We start from the raw sequence: 20415 nt of genomic DNA on the forward strand, positions 1-20415 counted from the left end.
AGTGCATTATGCATATTTGGAGCTCTCTTTCTCAAAGCAGAATCTTTAAATGTTTTTAAGGTAGAGGTAAATGGAATTAATTAACAAGGGGTGAAGAGCTCCAGGAGGAAGATACAAATGTGGAGTCAAGGTTACACTTGGGTCATGCTCTGATTGAATGGTGGAGCGCGATTGAAGTGCTGAGTGTGTACTCCTGTTGGTTTTTGTGTGCATTCTGTTCTGCCGTTTCCTACTGGATGCAATAATCCCACAGCAATAAGTACGTTATCTCAGCTGCTTAACTGATCAAGTAAACATCCACAAAGTTTACCAGTAAGCCACCCGGAAACCAGGGAAGGCTGGCCTGCATCTGAGCAGCAGAGGCTTGGAGGACCCACATATAGTAGGAACAAGCAGTTACCAAGCTGACAGTCCAAATCTGAGAATTTATGGTAAAGAACAAATCCAAAGTAACCCACAGCGTGGTATTACTATTTACTAACTCAAACACAGTATTTCTTTGCTGAGATATGAATGGTGACTTGACTAAGAAATTACTTCAAAATGTTTGTCTATCAGCGAGTATATGCTTTTTCTTCTTGTCCTAACAACAGTGTGAGTGTGTTCTGTTTTGCTAACGAATTGGACTACGTGGCTTCTAATGTGATGATATATTGTGATGATTTATTACCCCGCAGAGCGGAGAAACTACAAGCAGGAAGGATCCAGGCAGTGAGAGAGTGGAGAAAGCAGAGACCGTGCTGGTGCCACAGACTGTGCATTATTTATATATTCAGGTAACTGATTTGATTGTCCAGAATTCATTTCATTTTTCAATCTTTTTATTGATTTTCAAATAAAGAATATACAAATCAGAAGAGCAGTTTAACAAACAGATAATATGAAAGACATATAAACAGCATTAGTAAAAGCAGGAAGTATATAATGTCAAAATCAAATAGGTAAAATATTATGCTGTTACATATACAGTGATTTAAAAAAACTACAACTCCTCATAGCAATCATAAAAAAAACTGGAAATTATATTGATAAAAGAAAAAGAAACCCCACTAACTAACCTAGAACAAAAAAAAAGAGAAAGAAAAAAAAAGAACGAAAAAGAAAGATTGGGCAGTCCAATTGAGGATAAAAATTTTTTAAAAAAGAGAGGGAAAAAACATCCTTCCAGTCATCTCCGAACCTTCGTGGGTCAGGGTTTTCCCCAAAGAGAGTAAAGAAAAATAAATAAATAAAAATAAATTAAATCATGTGAAAGTATTGAATAAAGGGTCGCCAGACTTGTTCAAAATTAAAGGATGTATCAAATATCCAGCTTCTAATTTCCTCTAAGCTTAGACATGACATAATGGAGGAGAGCCAATAGAAAAAAAATTCTGTCCAGAATTTGCATTCTTCATTCAGGCACCCCACTTTGTGTACTATTTGAATGTGCCAATGCATTGTACTCCAGTACACAAAATTTTAAAAAAAAGTGCAGATGTCAGAAATTTGAAATAAACACTGATTGTTACTGTTTATTTCTTAATTCAGATTTGCTGACAACAGAAAATACTGGAAATGATCAGTGGGTCAGGCAGCACCTGTGGAAGGAGAAATAGTTTTGTGTACTTCATAATGAAGTTGTGCTCAGTTTGTGTATTCAATGTAGTGCTGTTGTTTAAAAAGGGAAGATGGGATAAGGGAGCAGTTACAGGCCAGTAGGCTTAGTGGTGATAGTGGACATATTATTGGAATGAATTCTGAGGAATGATGTAAACCTTCATTAAGAAATTTATATTAATAGGGCTGTCATTTTGGATTTAAGAAAACTGAGACACAAGAGACTGCAGATGCTGTGATCTGGAGCAAAAATAGATCTGTTGGAGATGCTGAGTGGGTCAGGCAGCATCTGAGGAGACAGAGGAATGGGTAACGTTTTGGGTTGACACCCTGCTTCAGGACCCACTTAAGGAAAGGTTGCTTCTGACAAACTTGTTTGAATTTTTTTTGAGGAAGTAATAAGCTGGCTGTGTGTTTATTACCCTTCATGTGGGCTTTAGTAAAGGGTTTTGGCAAGGTTGTTTAAAAAAAATCCTTGTAGGATCAAGAGAGAGAGGGAAATTGGATCCAAAATTGGCTCATTGGCAGGAAACAGGCATGAGTTTCCACATGCGTCATACTTGGCCTTTCACCTTTTGTAAAATGTGTTCATATTTGAGGTAGGAAGTTTGATCAGTAAGATTGCTGACAACAGAAAATTTCAAAAATTGGCAACAACACAGTTAAAGTTGTATCCAGCTTGGTATGGGAACCTCTCTGCCCAAGTGCTCAAAGGAATTGCAGGAGTTTTTGAACACAACTAAGTTTAGCACAAAACCAATTTCCCTCGACTGACTTGCTGCCTTGGGAAAGCAGCCAGTATGATCAAAGATACCTATCCCACTAACATGCTGTTGTGCTGAACTAATTAAACTAGTAATTAAAAAAAAACATAATTTATCTAATTCTTGTGTCTATCCAAGAGCTTCTTAAATACTTTGGCCATAGATACCAGATACTCTGTATGATATGGGTGACATCCTGATCTCTAAATCTACCTTGTCGTAGCTTTTGCACCTCATTTGTCTAACTACACTGTACTTTCTTTGTAACTGTAATACAAAATTCTGCATTTTGTTATCCTTGATTTTACCTGTCTGTATGGAATACTCTGTCGAGAAAGGTGGCCTACAAACAAAGACTTTTCATTGACCGTAACAACCCAATTACCAATTAGTGAGGAGGAAAACCGTAGATTGCAGGATATGGATGGTCTGACCAGTTGGGTGGAAAAGTGGGTTTTTCTGGAGGTGTGCAGTGAGGCAAGGGAATGTACAATAAATGGGAGAATATTTAGAGAGGGACCTTGGATTGTATATCCAATTATAGGCAAATCAGTTGGATTTCAGTGGTTGGCAAGATGTTAGTCGATTGCTAAGGATGTAGTTTCAGGTTACTTGGAGGTAAATGATAAAATAGGCCAAAGTCAGCATGGTTTCCTTAAGGGAAAATCTTGCCTGACAAAACTCTTGGAATTCTTTGAAGAAATACCAAGCAGGATAGACGGTTGATGTTGTGTACTTGGATTTTCAGAAGGCCTTTGACAAGATGCCATACATGAGACTGCTTAACAAGAGCCCAGTGTATTACAGGGAATATACTAGCATGTGTAGTGAATTGGCTGATTGGCAGGAGGCAAAGAGTGAGAATAAAGGGAGGGAACCTTTTATGATTGGCTTTTAATTGACTAGTGGTATCCCACAGGGGTCTTTGTTCGAACTGTTTCTTTTTACATTATATGTCAATGATTTGGATGACAAAATCAATGGCTTTGTGGCCAAGTTTGCAGATGATATAAAGGTAGGTAGTGTTGATGAAGCAGAGAGGCTGCGGAAGGACTGAGACAGATTAGGATAATGGCCGAAGAAGTGGCAGATGGAATACAGTGTTGGGAAATGTATGGTCATGCATTTTGGTAGAAGAAATAAAAGCTCAGACTATTTTTGGAGTGAAAATTAAAAAATAGGAGGAGCAAAAGGACTTGGGAGACCTCATGCAGGATTCCCTAAAGATTAATTTGCAAGTTGAATCTGGGGTGAAGAAGGTAAATACAATGTTAGAATTCATTTCAAGAGGATTAGGATATAAAATTTAGGATGTAATGTTGAGGCTTTATAAGTCACTGGTGGGGGCCTCACGTGAAGTATTGTGAGCAGTTTGGGCCCCTTATCTAACAAAAGATGTACTGACATTGGAGAGGGTTCACTAAATGATTCCTAGATTGAAAGCCTTATCGTATGAGAAGCATTTGATGTCTCTGGGCCTGGAATTCAGAGGAATGGGGGGAGGGTGGATCTCATTGAAACCTATTGAATGTTGAAAGGCTGCGATTGATGTTTGGAGAGGATTTGGAGATGATGTTTTCTCTCGTGGGGAAGTCTTAAGACCAGAGGGGACAGCCTTAGAATAAAAAGCATCCATTTAGAACGGAGATGAGAATTTCTTTTTAACTAGAGAATGTTGAATCTGTGGAATTCATTGCCGCAGCCAGCTGTGGGGCCAAATCATTGGGTATATTTAAGGCAGAGGTTACTAGATTCTTGATTAGTCATGGTGCCAAAGACTTCTGCACTGTACTGCTGCTACAAAAAAACCAGCAAATTTCATGATAAATGATAAAGCTGACTCTGATACTGTTTTCTGTTGTGGACTGAGAGTGGGAAGGAGGCAAGGAGAAGGGAATCATGGTTGGGAAAGGGAGAGGTGAGGGAGCAGGAAGCAACAGAGAGACATTCTGTAATGATCAATAGACCAATTCTTTTGTCTGGTGTCGCAGGACTAGGCGTGCTTGCACCCGCAGCACCCTTGCCATTCCCAATATCATTTGCTCCTGCCAGGTTTACAAGCTTGCTGTCTGCTCCACGTTGACAAATACAGTACTGTAGCGGTGTGCTACACGCAGCGCTAAAATTACGACACGGAGTCGGTAACTGCAGTCGAAGGAAAAAACTTTATTCGAAAACTTCAGCCTCACTTTTAAGCCTCTGTCAACCGGCCCCCCATGGCGCAGAGGCTCCAAAGCTCTGTGCTCGCAAACCCCCGTAGGCTATCTAATTGTGAGTCGGTTCGGATACGCTAGGAAATGGGTCGCCACATAACCCCCCCCCAGAACCAGCGATACACCCCCCAATGCCCACAGTCTGGGCCAGAACCTGCTTGGGAGGTCGGCCTCTGCGCCGAGGCGCCGGAAACTCGGCCGGTTGCGCCAGGTCCACATGGGCCGGTTTGAGGCGGTCCACTGTGAAAACCTCCTCTTTCCCCCCTACGTCCAGCACGAATGTGGACCCGTTGTTCCGGAGCACCATAAACGGCCCCTCGTATGGCCGCTGCAGCGGTGGCCGATGCCCGCCCCTTCGTACAAACACAAACTTACAGTTCTGTAGGTCTTTGGGTACGCAGGTCGGGTGCCGCCCGTGCTGTGAAGTGGGTATGGGGGCCAGGTTACCGAGCTTCTCGCGTAGTCTGCCCAGGACTGCTGCGGGTTCTTCCTCTTGCCCCCTTGGGGCTGGTAGGAACTCCCTGGGGACGACCAGGGGCGCGCCGTATACAAACTCGGCCGACGAGGCGTGCAGGTCGTCCTTGGGCGCTGTGCGGATGCTGAGTAGGACCCAGGGAAGCTCGTCCGCCCAGTTGGCTCCTCGCAGGCGGGCCATGAGGGCCGACTTCAGGTGACGGTGGAAACGCTCCACTAGCCCGTTCGACTGTGGGTGGTAGGCAGTTGTGTGGTGCAGCTGAGTCCCCAAAAGGCTGGCCATAGCTGACCACAGGCTGGAGGTGAACTGGGCGCCTCTGTCGGAGGTAATGTGGGCCGGGACACCAAAGCGAGATATCCAGGTGGCGATCAGGGCTTGGGCGCAAGATTCGGAGGTGGTGTCGGTGAGCGGGACCGCCTCTGGCCATCTTGTGAACCGGTCCACGATAGTCAGGAGGTAACGCGCTCCGCGCGACACTGGCAGGGGGCCCACGATATCCACATGAATGTGGTTGAAACGCCGGTGGGCGGGATGGAACTGCTGCGGTGGGGCTTTGGTGTGCCGCTGCACCTTGGCCGTCTGGCAGTGCATGCACGTTCTGGCCCATTCACTGACCTGTTTGCGGAGTCCGTGCCAAACGAACCTGCTGGAAACCATCCGGATGCGCCAAGTTATGAATGGAGTCGAAAACGCGGCGCCGCCATGCTGTCGGGACGACTGGACGGGGCTGGCCGGTGGCGACGTCACAGAGTAGGGTCCTCTCACCTGGGCCCACGGGGAGATCCTGGAGCTGCAGACTGGAGACTGCGGTTCTGTAACTCGGAATCTCCTCATCCGCCTGCTGCGCCTCTGCCAGTGCCTCAAAGTCTACCCCTTGGGAAAGGGCATGAACGGTAGGGCGAGAGAGCGCATCCGCCACGACATTGTCCTTACCCGAGACGTGCCGGACATCCGTCGTGTATTCAGAGATGTAGGACAGGTGGCGTTGCTGGCGGGACGACCAGGGGTCGGATGCTTTCGTAAACGCAAAGGTAAGCGGTTTGTGGTCCGTGAACGCGGTGAAGGGCCGATCTTCTAGGAAGTACCTGAAATGCCGGATTGCCAGGTAGAGCGCCAACAGTTCCCGGTCGAAAGCACTGTACTTAAGCTCGGGTGCTCGCAGGTGTTTGCTGAAAAACGCCAGGGGTTGCCAGCGACCCGCGATGAGTTGCTCCAGCACCCCACCGACTGCCGTGTTTGATGCATCCACTGTGAGGGCGGTAGGGGTGTCCATTCTGGGATGTACTAGCATTGCGGCGTCCGCCAAAGCTTCCTTCGTTTGAACGAAAGCGGCGGCGGACTCCTCGTCCCAGGTAATGTCCTTGCTCGGACCCGACATCAGGGCGAACAGGGGGCGCATGATCCGGGCAGCTGAAGGGAGGAAGCGGCGGTAGAAATTGACCATACCTACGAATTCCTGAAGGCCTTTGATCGTGGCGGGCAGAGGGGTTGCCCTGTCTTTAGTAATCCTGTGGCCCAGGAAGTCAATGGTATCGAGTCCGAACTGGCATTTGGCGGGGTTGATTGTAAGACCATACTCACTCAGTCGGGCGCAGAGTTGACGGAGGTGGGACAGATGTTCCTGACGACTGCCGCTGGCTATGAGGATGTCATCCAAATAGATGAACGCGAAGTCCAGGTCCCGTCCCACTGCGTCCATTAACCGCTGGAACGTCTGTGCGGCATTCTTCAGGCCGAACGGCATGCGGAGGAACTCGAAAAGGCCGAAAGGGGTGATGAGAGCCGTTTTGGGGACGTCGTCAGGATGCATCGGGATTTGATGGTATCCCCAGACGAGATCTACCTTGGAGAAGATCTGTGCGCCGTGCAGGTTTGCTGCAAAGTCCTGAATGTGCGGCACAGGGTAGCGGTCCGGTGTGGTAGCCTCGTTCAGCCTGCGGTAGTCGCCGCACGGTCTCCAGCCCCCCGTCGCTTTGGGCACCATGTGCAGGGGGGAGGCCCATGGGCTGTCGGACCGCCGGATGATCCCCAATTCCTCCATCCTCTGGAACTCCTCCTTCGCCAGTCGGAGCTTGTCCGGGGGAAGCCGCCGAGCACGGGCATGGAGGGGTGGTCCCTGGGTCGGGATGTGGTGCTGTACGCCGTGCCTGGGCATGGCCGCTGTGAACTGTGGTGCCAGAACCGATGGGAACTCCGCCAGGACCCTGGTGAAGTCGTTGTCGGACAGCGTGATGGAGCCGAGGTGAGGGGCTGGCAACTGGGCTGCACCCAGGGAGAACGTCTGAAAGGTCTCGGCGTGTACCAGTCTCTTCCTGGGCAGGTCGACCAGTAGGCTGCGAGCCCGCAAAAAATCCGCACCCAGAAGCGGTTGGGCTACGGCGGCCAGTGTGAAGTCCCACATGAACTGGCTGGAGTCGAACTGTAGCTGCACCGTACGGGTGCCGTAGGTCCTTACCGTGCTGCCATTCACGGCCCTCAGGGGGGGACCCGGTGCCCTGCTGCGGGTGTCGTAACTCGTCGGAGGTAAAACGCTGATCTCAGCCCCAGTATCGACCAAAAACCGGCGTCCCGACCTTCTATCCCACACATACAGGAGGCTATCCCGATGGCCAGCCGCCGTAGCCATCAGCGGCGGCTGGCCCTGGCGTTTCCCGGGAACTTGCAGGGCGGGCGACAACGGCGGGCTTCTGCGCCCCACCGCTGGTGGTAGAAGCACCAGTGTTCATTGGGCCGGGGGTTAGCGGGCTCTGCGGCCGGGCCTGGACTGGTTTGCTGCCGGGAGCGTGGCTGGGAGATCTGTGTGATGGACGCCCCGCTCACCTTTTTGGCGTTCCACAGCAAGTCCGCCCGGGCTGCCACCTTCCGGGGGTCACTGAAATCCGCGTCGGACAGCAGCAGGCGTATGTCCTCGGGCAGCTGCTCCAGGAATGCCTGCTCAAACATGAGGCATGTGTGTCCGTCGGCCAGAGACAACATCTCATTCATTAAAGCCGATGGAGGTCTGTCGCCCAAGCCATCCAGGTGCAGTAAACGGGCAGCCCGCTCGCGCCGTGAGAGTCCGAAAGTCCTGAGGAGCAGGGCTTTGAATTCCGTGTACTTGCCATCTGCCGGGGGCGACAGTACGAACTCCGCGACCTGGGCCGCTGTGTCCTGGTCGAGGGAGCTCACCACGTAGTAGTAGCGGGTGTCTTCTGAGGTGATCTGGCGAACGTGGAATTGGGCTTCGGCTTGCTGGAACCATAGGTTCGGTCGCTGTGTCCAGAAACCCGGCAGTTTCAACAAAACCGCATGAACAGAGGCGGCGTCGGTCATTTCTGGTCCAAAAATCGTTTGGACCGTCGGGGTCACCAATTGTAGCGGTGTGCTACACGCAGCGCTAAAATTACGACACGGAGTCGGTAACTGCAGTCGAAGGAAAAAACTTTATTCGAAAACTTCAGCCTCACTTTTAAGCCTCCCTCAACCTGCCCCCCGTGGCGCAGAGGCTCCAAAGCTCTGTGCTCGCAAACCCCCGTAGGCTATCTAATTGTGAGTGGGTTCGGATACGCTAGGAAATGGGTCGCCACAGTATGGTGCAAAGGTTTTCAACACTCTAGGTGTGTCTGAGATGTTTGCACAGTACTCTACGTGGGTAGTTTCCTGTATCAGCTAAGACAGGGAGGTTGGACCACAACATGCATACTGCATCTAGTCCGTTCAGCAACTACAGGATTGTACTGGAAAAGTCAGAAGAGTTTTCTGAGCCAGGACTGGAAAACGGTAGCTCTGAGGAGTAAAAATAAAAAAGCGTTCTCAAAGTACTTGACAGACACGTGTAGAGAGAGCAACAGAGTTAAGGCTTCAGGCTGACAATCCTCCCTCAGAAGGGATCTGCCTGGTGTTGCATTGGATAGGCAGCTTTGTTTCCTTTTGAATGCAAGGAGATTGAGGGGACTGAACTGAGATGATGATGAGGAGCTTTGAAAGAGTCAAGATGTCAGGCAAGATTTTCCCTTGAGGAAGCCATGCTGATTACAGCCTATTTTATCATGAGCCTCCAAGTACCCTGAGACCTCATCCTTAATTGTTGACTTCAACCTCCTCCCAACCACTGAGGTCAGACTCACTGGCCTGTAGTTGCCTTTCTTCTGCCTCTCTCTTCTTGAGGAGTGGAGGCATTTGCAATTTTCCAGTCTTCTGGAACCATTCCAGAGTCAATTGATTCTTGACAGATCATTATTAATGCCTCCACAATCTCTTCAGCTGCCTCAGATGGGTGCACATTATCTGGTCCAGGTGCCTTATCTATTCACACCTTTCAGTTCCCCAAAAACCTTCTCTCTAGTAATGTTAACTTCACCCACCTCATGACCCTGACACCTGGAAATTCCACCATACTGTCAGTGTTTTCCACAGTGAAGATTGATGCAAAATACTTATTCAGTCTGTCTGCCATTTCCTTGTTCTTCTCCGCCCCCCCCCCCCCCCCATTACTACCGTTTTCAGTTGTCCAGTATCTACTGTCACTTCTCTTGTACACGTTTATGTATCTAAAGAAACTTCTGGTATCCTCTTTAATATTATTAGTTAGCTTACTTTTGTATTCCATCCTGACCTCCTTAATGACTATTTTTAGTTTCCTTCTATTGCTTTTTAAAAGCTTCCCAATCCTCCAACTTCTCACTAATTTTTGTTCTATTATGTGCCCTCTCTTTGGCTTTTATGTTGGCTTTGACCACAGCAGTTTGTCCACATCTCCCAAAAAGGAGGAGGAAACACCAGGTTTTTGTAAACACAGTGCTAAGTGTGAAGTAAAGATCATGTACCAATTTAGCTTTAAAGATGAGTAATTCTGCTGATCCACTCTACACCCAGTGAGGTGCAGTTGCGCGTATATTTCAGGTAAAGAAATAATCTCCTGGAATACCCAGTGACTGAATCTTGCAATGTGTTTCAGATGGAGTACTGCGAGAAAAGCACTCTACGAGACACAATCGACCATGGACTGTATGGAGACACCAGCCGCCTTTGGAGGCTCTTCCGGGAAATCCTTGATGGATTAGCCTACATCCATGAACAGGTTAGCTTGTCAGAAGGCCATCTGTCATACTTACTGTCAGAGTCAGGTTTAATATCACAGGCATATGTTGTGAAATCTGTTAAATTTACGGCAGCAGTACAATGCAATACATGATAAGTAAATAAAGAAAAAAACTGAATTATGGTAAGTATATATGTCTATTAAGTAGTTAAAATAAGTAGTGCAAAAACAAACAAATAAAAGTAGTGAGGTAGTGTTCATGGGTTCATTGTCCATTTAGAAATTGGATGGCAGAGCGGAAGAAGCTGTTTCCGAATGTTTTTTAAAGAAAAAACCATGATAGTATGAAACCTTGAAGAGTTTGAGGGTAGAATTTAGATGAAATGATGATTTAAGTCAGTCAGCTATAAAATATAGGACCACAGAAATAAGGACTGAGAGGTTGGTTAGGTAGAGCGTAGACACTGAAACAGGCCAGTTAGCCCAAGTGAGTTCTTATTGCTATTTATGTTTCTCTGGAGATTTCTCCCACATTCTACTTTGTTCTGTATCAGCATTTCTTTCTGTGAATTCCCTGTAAGTAAACACATTTATTTCCACATCCCTTCTATGAAACCCTTTATGGATTTGTAACGGGTCGCCTCTCACACCTGCCCTTCACTCAGATCTTAAACGTGAGATTCTGAAGATGCTGGAAATCCACATAAAACGCTGGAGGAGCTCGACAGGTCAGGCAGCATCGATAGAAATGAATAAGCAGTCCTGGCCAAGGCCCTTCACCCACATTGAGTTTTTACTAGGATTTGGAGCCACAATCTCTGAATATATTCTCAGTTCTGCTGCAATCCATCTCAATCCATTTTGTAACTAAAAGTAAAGTTGCAATTTTTTAATGGTTAGTTTGTATGGCTTCTTTGGCTCTATAGTAATTTGTGTATCTGTACCCAAAGTTGCCTTCGTGCCTCTTCCACCTCTCAAAGCAGGACATGCTGCTTTTATCAATGTAAACCTGCCCACAGTTGCCTGTATTGAAATTCGTTTTGTCAATTGGGCACCCATTCTGCAGGCTTCTAAATAGCTTCCAGAATTTTATCACATTCTTCTTTTCTTGGATATACTTTTGTTCTGAACACAACTTTAGAAATTGTACCACTGGTTTCGGAACCCAAATTTTCTACTAAAATTTTGAATGCACATAGTGCCGGAAATATTCCTCAGCTTGCCAATCGGCGTAGTCACACTGAACACTAACACTGTATCTGGAGTTGGTTTTGTTGTCCACTTTCCTGCTTTAACCTTGTTCCTGTTGTGGCTGAGGGCATGAGTTTGTAACATTCTTCACTGAGGTTGCAACTGACTTCCGGAAGATTCCTGTGTCCTTCGCTGTAGTGCAAAAAGGTACGGGGAGATGTGAGGAAAAGCATTTTCATGCCAGGAGAGGTTATAGTCTGCAACACCCTGCCTGCAGAACGGTGAAAACAGATTCTATCAGGGGTTTTAAACAGGATTGATGGGCACTTGATGGAACGTAGTCTCTGCAGGGCCACGGGGTAAAAGTAAAGGAATGGGATTGATTAAATTGCTCCACAATGGGCTAGAATGGACACAATGGATTGAATAGCATATCTCTGATGTCATAGAGTACAGCATTCAAAAAGACCTTTAGGTCCACTTAGAATTAGGCCATTTGGCCCATCGAGTAGAAACAGAAAACTTACAGCACAATACAGGCCCTTCGGCGCACATGCTGTGCCAAACATGTCTTTACCTTAGAAATTACCTAAGGTTACCAATAGCCCTCTATTTTTCTCAGCTCCATGTACTTGTCCGGGAGTCTCTTAAAAGACCCTGTCGTATCCGCCTCTGCCACTGTCACTGGTAGCCCATTCCACACACTCACCACTCTCTGCGTTTTTAAAAAAAAACAACTTACCCCTGATATCTCCTCTGTACCTACTTCTAAGCACCTTAACACTGTGCCCTCTCGTGTTAGCCATTTCAGCCCTGGGAAAAAGCCTCTGACTATCCACACGATCAATGCCTCTCATCATCTTGTACACCTCTATCAGGTCACCCCTCATCCTCCATCGCTCCAAGAAGAAAAGGCCGAGTTCACTCAACCTATTCTCATAAGGCATGTTCTCCAATCCAGGCAACATCCTTGTAGATCTCCTCTGCACTCTCTCTATAGTTTCCGCATCCTTCCTGTAGTAAGGCGACCAGAATTCAGCACAATACTCCAAGTGGGGTCTGACCACGGCCCTATATAGCTGCAACGTTACCTCTTGGCTCTTAAACTCAGTCCCATGATTGATGAAGGCCAATGCACCGTATGCTTTCTTAACCACAGAGTCGACCAACGCAGCAGCTTTGAGTGTCATATGGACTCGGACCCCAAGATCCCTCTGATCCTCCACACTGCCAAGAGTCTTGCCATTAATGTTATATTCTGCCATCATATTTGACCTACCAAAATGAACCACCTCACACTTATCTGGATTGAACTCCATCTGCCACTTCTCAGCCCAATTTTGCATCCTATCGATGTCCCGCTGTAACCTCTGACAGCCCTCTACACTGTCCACAACACCCCCAACTTCTGTCATCAGCAAATTTACTAACCCATTCTTCAACTTCCTCATCCAGGTCTTTTATAAAAATCATGAACAGAAGGGGTCCCATAACAGATCCCTGAGGCACATCACTAGTCACCGGCCTCCGTGCAGAATATGACCCGTCTACAGCTACTCTGCCTTCCGTGGGCAAGCCACTTCTGGATCCACAAAGCAGTGTCCCCTTGGATCCCATACATCCTTACTTTTTCAATAAGCCTAGCATGGGGTATCTTATCAAATGCTTTGCTGAAATCCATATACACTACATCTACTCTCGACCTTCATCAATGTGTTTAGTCATATCCTCAAAAAATTCAATCATGCTGACTATTCCTAATCATATTATACCTCTGCAAATGCTCGTGAATCCTGCCTCTCAGGATCTTCTCCAACAACTTACCAACTACTGAAGTAAGACTCACTGATCTATAATTTCCTGGGCTATCTCTATACCCCTTCTTGTGTTACGAACCCCGTAACTAGGTGTCTTACCAGCAAAGATAGGAGTAGCCGTTGAAGTCTGATGATTCTATTTTCAACAGTATTTATTAGTAAAAATACACAAAAATAATATCAATGCAAATATACAGATAATACACGTTGTCAATACTAAATCTAAAAGTGCGGGTATAATAATAATCATTAAGAAATAAGCTCTATTGTCGTCTAGGGGATAATGAATTGTCTGATGGAAATCTAAAGTTCAGTTCAGTTCATACAGGCTGCAGTCGTTGTTGATCGCTGTGTTGCAATTGTTGGAGAGAGAGAGAGAGAGAAAGAGAAAAACTTGCCGACTTTCCTTGTACGATCTTGATCCGTATCCGTCCTTCAGCTAGACCGTTCCGTGGAGGACTCGTCACCCAGGCAAGGGTGGACACACATACAAGCACCCATTGGTCTCGTAGCGTCTCTCCTGGTGCGTCTGAGGGGTGTTCCCCAGACCCGACTTTTATCCTCACTCACGGGGTCTCAGGTGTCAGTCAGGTTGGGATGATGCAATCCCTCAACCAGACCACTCTGGCTGCCCCCTGAGGGGTTTCAATGAATAGTACAGTACCCAATACACAATTCCTCCTTCAAGAAACAATAGTAGTAATCTCTCTCTTTGTCAATAGGAGACATTCCACCTTGTGTATTCTGCGTTGTCAATAACAACTGCCTTTTCTGTTATCCTGCGTCTCTCTCTCATTACTGACATCTGTGTATCTCTCTCATTTCCTGGGTATCAGACCCAAAATAATAGCGATCTTGCGATTCTCAAAAAGGGGGGGGAGGCGGGCGTTGGCGATTCTGTACCCTTCTGCCCATCAGGTTTGCTCCTCATTCGTAACACCCCCATCCTTCTAAGGATTTTTACCACAGGGAAAAATTTACTACTACAGAGACTTACAGAATTTCAGAATCTAACACAATACAAAAGAGTTTTTTATTTCACTACAGAGTAATACAGTTATACATTCAATTTAGCACCTAAACAGTTAGTGATTACATTGTCACTTCCTTTAATATCTTAATATCTTGTACCTTAATAAATTCCTGTAGCATCAGACTCCAATTTAATAATCACCTATGTCAATTCCTTTTCTTCAACAAAACAAAAGAGTTGTGATCTTAGCTTACATGTATATTACAAAAGTTTATGCAAATACTAATCTTTATTTTACTTTCAAACTTAACAGTTAATCTTCCATGGTGTTGTCTTTATTATTTACATGCTTTGTCGAAATCCCTTAAAACCAGATCCTGTTATTTAAAGTGGCATCCCGTCAACCCTCGCCCCTTTTCCAGTTAACTCCCACGTGGTTAGCTTGCTTACCAGTGTGGAATAGGCTTTTGCATACTCCTTTCATAGGAGTTATTTTATCAACAATGTTTTCCAAACTTAGCCCATCTTCTGAACTTCCACACAATTCTTTATTTTTAAGCAAGTCGTTAGTTTTAACTTCAGGACTCTTTAGGACTTTTCAGTTTAATATCTGCAAGTGATCCCTCTTTGTCCAAACAACATTTCAAATTCTGCTTCTTCACAGCACACCCTTGAATAACATTAGCGAGTGGGGCACCTTTACATTCCAAATCAACCTGTAATTGATTCACAGGTATCTTGTTAACAAGCCATTGTTCCTTCAGCCTGGTTACTGCTTCTGACACCAATCCAGACTTTAAATTTTCTTCATTCAATTTAGGAACTACACTTTTCCCTTTCCCTTCAATAATAATATCTACATCACCACCTTTTATCTCCTCACTAACTTTTACCACACCTTCGAACACAAACAACTGGGAATTCTCACTTCCCACTAGTACCAAAGTTAACCCTTTCTTCACTGAACCAAGTCCACAAGGACTGCATTCCTTTTCAGCTGAGTCAGATACCTCAGACTTTTCCTGAGTTTCATTACTAGGTTCAGTACCACGTGCATCCACATCTTGAACACACTCAAATGGGACATCTGCCTCTTCCAGGCTTTCAATACCCGTCCCCTTTTCAAATTCTAAGTTCCCCTGATCCTCCCAGTTACACAATCTCTAATCTCACAATCTGGGCAACTCCCTTCCGGAGTAAACTCAACCCTGCGGGTTAAGACAACCTCATCTGCCAACCCAACAGATTCCTTCAAGGTAATGGCATTCTTTTCATCTAGGACTGCCCTCATTTCATTGTCGGGAACACATTTAAAATTTTCAACTTCTTCAAACAGTTCTGTCAAACCAGACAGATCATCCATGTCCAACCCTGGACCTTCTAACAGCCTTATCTGTTTCTCATTTTTACTCCGTGCCTCTATAAATTTCCTAATGGCTAAGGATAGATCTACCTCCTCTCCCTTACTCTCTTTCACCTCCCTATTCTCTGTTTTACCACCCTCTAACCCCTCTTGGTACAGGGTCGGTAAAAACGTCGGCCAAATTGATACTGGCCGGATTTAAACTGGCCTCGTTCTCAGCTGCCTTTCTCGACATGCTGCGAGTGGTCGCGCATGCGGGATAGATCTTGGAACCTAGGGGCAGGTCCTCAACACTTACAGGCTGGCTCGTCAGCTTCATTGCTGACCAAACCTCACCACCTGCTAAATCTTTGCCCAGAAGGACGTCCACACCTTCTCTCGGGAATTCTGATCGCACCCCTATTTCAACTGGTCCAGATACCAGATCACAATTTATAATGATCCTATGCAAAGGTACAGCTTCTGTCCCTTTTCCTACGCCTCTCAAAGCTACCTCTCCAGTCTCAGGACCAAAATCTAGTACCTTACTGAGAATCAATGACTGCTCAGCTCCAGTATCTCTCCAGATCCGCAACGGAACTGGTGTTTCTCCCTCTTTCACAGACATGGTCCCTTCTGAAATAAATTTCTCACGCCCCTCTCGTATTCTATCCACCTGGGGCTTTCTCGTTGATTTGCTGATTGACACAATACACCCTGTAGGGACTGCTGCGTTCCCTTTTCCTGTCTCCTTCCTCGGAGCAAAGCACTTAGATGCAATATGACCCACCTTTCCACAATTAAAACAGGTCAAGCCAGGAACCCTCCTGCCAGCCTGCCTTTCTTCCTCCTTACTTTTACCACTAGCTCCCGGCTGAATCTCTGCCTCAGCCGGCGGGCTTTCTCTACCGTTCCTACAGTCTTTCTGGTAACTCTCATTCGAGGAAAACTTTGTCTTGTGGGTTAGGGCATATTCAATTGCGAACCTGGCAAATTCGGACATGGATTTATTTGGCTTCTCATTCAAATACATCCGGATATCATCCGAAACACAACCTTTAAATTCCTCAATCAGAATTAACTCCCTGAGACGCCAAAAATCCTCTTCCACTGTTTCTGCTGTACACCAACGGTCCAAGAGCACACCTTTCTCATAGGCAAACTCAGTATACGTCTGATTCCACCCTTTCTTCAAATTTCTGAACTTTTGTCTATAGGCCTCAGATACCAATTCATAGGTCCGAAGAATGGCCTCCTTTACTTTCTCATAATTCTCAGACTCCTCCTCCTCCACGGACAACGTCGCATATGGCCGTTGTGCCTTCCCTTTTAACACACTTTGTAACAACGCCACCCACTGATCTCTGGGCCACTTCTGACTCACTGCCACCTTTTCAAAATGCGAGAAATAACTAGCAACATCCGTCTCCTCGAACGGAGGTACTAACCTAAACTCCCTACTAACATTAAACCTCTCCTCTCGGTCTGCCCCTTGAGCTCTTCACTCTTTCCTTAACGTCTCCATGTCCAGCTCATGCTGCCTCTGTTTCTCCTTCTTCTCATACTCCCTCTGTTTTTCAGCTCTTTCCTTCTCCTTTTCAGCTCTAACTCCTTCTCCTTTTCAGCTGCTTCCAGTTCTTTTAACCTAATTTCATGTTACCTCTTCCTCTGTTCCGCGTCCAGCCTCAATTTTTCCAACTCTAACTGAACCATCCCAATAGCTGGTACCTTTTCAGGGATATTGTCCAATACCTCAGCCGAAAACACATTCTTCTCAATATAATACTGAGTTATGGCCCTCCGCATCTCCCATTTTTTCATTGACAACCTCACCTCTGCGAAATTTAGTCCTTTCACAATATTTACCAAGTACGACTTTGTGGCCCCCTCTAGCGCCTTCAAAGTCGGGTTTTGTGTAAATTCGTCTACGTCCATCTTTGCTGGTTTCCCGCCTGGTTACCCGCGCAACCAGATCCAAGTGTGGACTTAAAAGCCCGATTTACTGGCCCTCCAATTTGGTATCAAATCTCAAGACGAGGCCCCAAGTTGTTACGAACCCTGTAACTGGGTGTCTTATCAGCAAAGATAGGAGTAGCCATTGAAGTCTGATGATACTATTTTTAACAGTATTTATTAGTAAAAATACACAAAAATAATATCAATGCAAATATACAGATAATATACGTCATCAATACTAAACCTAAAAGAGTGGGTATAATAATAATCAATAAAAAATAAGCTCTATCGTCGTCTAGGGGATAATGAATTGTCTGATGGAAATCTAAAGTTTATTTCAGTTCATACAGGCTGCAGTCGTTGTTGATCGCTGTGTTGCAATTGTTGGAGAGAGAGAGAGAAAGAGAAAAACTTGCAGACTTTCCTTGTTACGATCTTGATCCGTATCCATCCTTTAGCTAGACCGTTCCGTGGAGGACTCGTCATCCAGGCAAGGGTGGACACATACACAAGCCCCCACCGGTCTCGTAGCGTCTCTCCTGGTGCGTCTGAGGGGTGTTTCCCCAGACCCTACTTTTATCCTCACTCACGGGGTCTCAGATGTCAGTCAGGTTGGGATGATGCAATCCCTCAACCAGACCACTCTGGCTGCCCCCGAGGGGTTTCAATGAATAGTACAGTTCTCAATACACAATTCCTCCTTCAAGAGACAATAGCAGTAATTTCTCTCTTTGTCAATAGGAGACATTCCACCTTGTGTATTCTGCGTTGTCAATAACAACTGTCTTTTCTGTTATCCTGCGTCTCTCTCTCATTACTGACATGCTGTGTATCTCTCTCATTTCCTGGCTATCAGATCCGAAATAATAGCGATCTTGTGATTCTCAAAAAGGGCGGGGGGGGGGGGGGCGGACATTGGCGATTCTGTACCCTTCTGCCCATCAGGTTTGCTCCTCACTCGTAACACTTGAATAAGGGAACAACATCTGCAACCCTCCAATCCTCCGGAACCTCTCCCATCCCTATTGATGATGCAAAGATCATCGCCAGAGGCTCAGCAATCTCCACCCTCACCTCCCATAGTAGCCTGGGGTACATCTTGTCTGGTCCCAGTGACTTATCCAACTTGATGCTTTTCAAAAGCTCCAGCACATCCTCTTTCTTAATATCTACATGCTCAAGCTTTTCAGTCTGCTGTAAATCATCCCCACAATCACCAAGATCCTTTTCAGTAGTGAACACTGAAGCAAAGGATTCATTAAGTACCTCTGCCATCTCCTGTGGTTCCATACACACTTTTCCACTGTTACACTCGATTGGTCCTATTCTTTGATGTCTTATCCCCTTGCTCTTCACATACTTGTACATTGCCTTGGGGTTTTCCTTAATTCTGCTCACCAAGGCCTTCTCATGGCCCCTTCTGGCTCTCCTAATTTCAAATGATTAAGCTCCTTCCTGCTAGCCTTATAATTTTCTAGATCTCTATCACTACCTAGTTTTTTTAAACCTTTTCTAAGCTTTTCTTCTTGGCTAGATTTTCAACAGCTTTTGTATACCTTGGCTCTTGTACCCTACCATCCTTTCCCTGTCTCAATGGAACGTATCTATGCAGAACACCACACAAATATCCCCTGAACATCTGCCGAACATTTCCCTGAGACTACCTGTTCCCAATTTATGCTTCCAAGTTCCTGCCTGATAGCTTCATCTTTCCCCTTACTCCAATTAAATGTTTTCTTAACTTGTCTGTTCCTACCCCTCTCCAATGCTATGGTAAAGGAGATAGAATTATGATCACTATCTCCAAAATGCTCTCCCACTGAGAGACCTGACACCTGAACAGGTTCATTTCCCAATGCCAGATCAAGTACAGCCTCTCCTCTTGTCGACTCATCTACATATTGTGTCAAGAAACCTTCCTGAACACACCTAACAAACTCCACGCCATCTAAACCCCTTCCTCGAGGGAGATGCCAATCAATATTGGGGAAATTAAAATATCCCCCCACGACAACACTGTTATTATTGCATCTTTCCAGAATCTGTCTCCCAATCTACTCCTCGATGTCCCTGTTGCTATTGGGTGGTCTATAAAACACACCCAGTAGAATTATTGCCCCTTTCTGTTCCTAACTTCCACCCACAGAGACTCCAAAGACAATCCCTCCCTGACTTCATGCTTTTCTCCAGCTGTGACACTATCTCTGATCAACCCCCACCTCTTTTGCCTCCCTCCCTGTCCTTTCTGAAACATCTAAAGCTTTGCACTCTTAAGTAACCATTCCTGCCCCTGAGCCATCGAAGTCTCTGTAATGGCCATAACTTCATAACTCAAGTGCTGATCCACACTCTAAGCTCATCCACTTTGTTTATGACGCTTCTTGCATTTTACTTGGATTATATTGGTGATGGTTTCAAGTTCAAAACTCAAGATCATTATAATCATAGACATACATACACAGGGTAAAAATAACATGGAAAATAGATTTTTTTTTGCTGCAGAAGCACAATACAAGATGATTACAAATACAAGATAACATTCTTACATGAACATTATACCGAAATAACTTGCAATGTTTGCTTACTGGTTGTACGTGTTTCAAAAGGATTTGACAGAGGACGCTTTACTCGATCAAACCAGTGTTCTATGTACCTAGGGTGTGTTTGTATTTGTTATACATCTTCACAACATAATTAAATGAATAATAGTTGGAAACTGAAATCACATGAAAAGGTGTTATGTTTAGGTCAACTATACTGCAAATCACATGCCCAGGAACATACTGGGGAGTTAGTCAGCACTAAACAGTAGCAATGACACTGGTAAACTGTTCCTAAACTGTCTTGTTTCTCTTTGAGGTGACAGTATTGAAAGATGCTTGCTGTTTGAGGGAATTTGATTCATTAGCGGGATGGGGAGCCTACTACCTAATTATTCAAGGATATACAGTACGTCTTATCTAGGGAAGCAAAGTTGTCACTTTTCAACTGGGACATAGGGACAGGGCTCAGTGCCCTATTACGTTAACTGGGATATCAGGTAGATTTTTTTTGCCTTATTTTGC

At 45.6% G+C, this 20415-nt stretch overlaps 1 protein-coding gene across 4 annotated transcripts in view; it reads left to right on the forward strand.

The window, feature by feature from the left end:
* eif2ak4 (eukaryotic translation initiation factor 2 alpha kinase 4) overlaps positions 1 to 20415 on the forward strand; it is a 187398-nt gene that overhangs the window by 63159 nt on the left and 103824 nt on the right. For all 4 annotated transcript variants that reach the window (XM_059952972.1, XM_059952962.1, XM_059952957.1 and 1 more), the window contains 2 exons: positions 678 to 776; positions 9988 to 10110. In XM_059952972.1, coding sequence (XP_059808955.1) covers positions 678 to 776; positions 9988 to 10110 — 222 coding nt within the window. The remainder of the gene's footprint in view (positions 1 to 677; positions 777 to 9987; positions 10111 to 20415) is intronic.

The sequence above is a fragment of the Hypanus sabinus genome, chromosome 2 (genome assembly GCF_030144855.1).
Source record: "Hypanus sabinus isolate sHypSab1 chromosome 2, sHypSab1.hap1, whole genome shotgun sequence".
In the NCBI taxonomy this organism is placed as follows: Eukaryota; Metazoa; Chordata; class Chondrichthyes; order Myliobatiformes; family Dasyatidae; genus Hypanus; species Hypanus sabinus.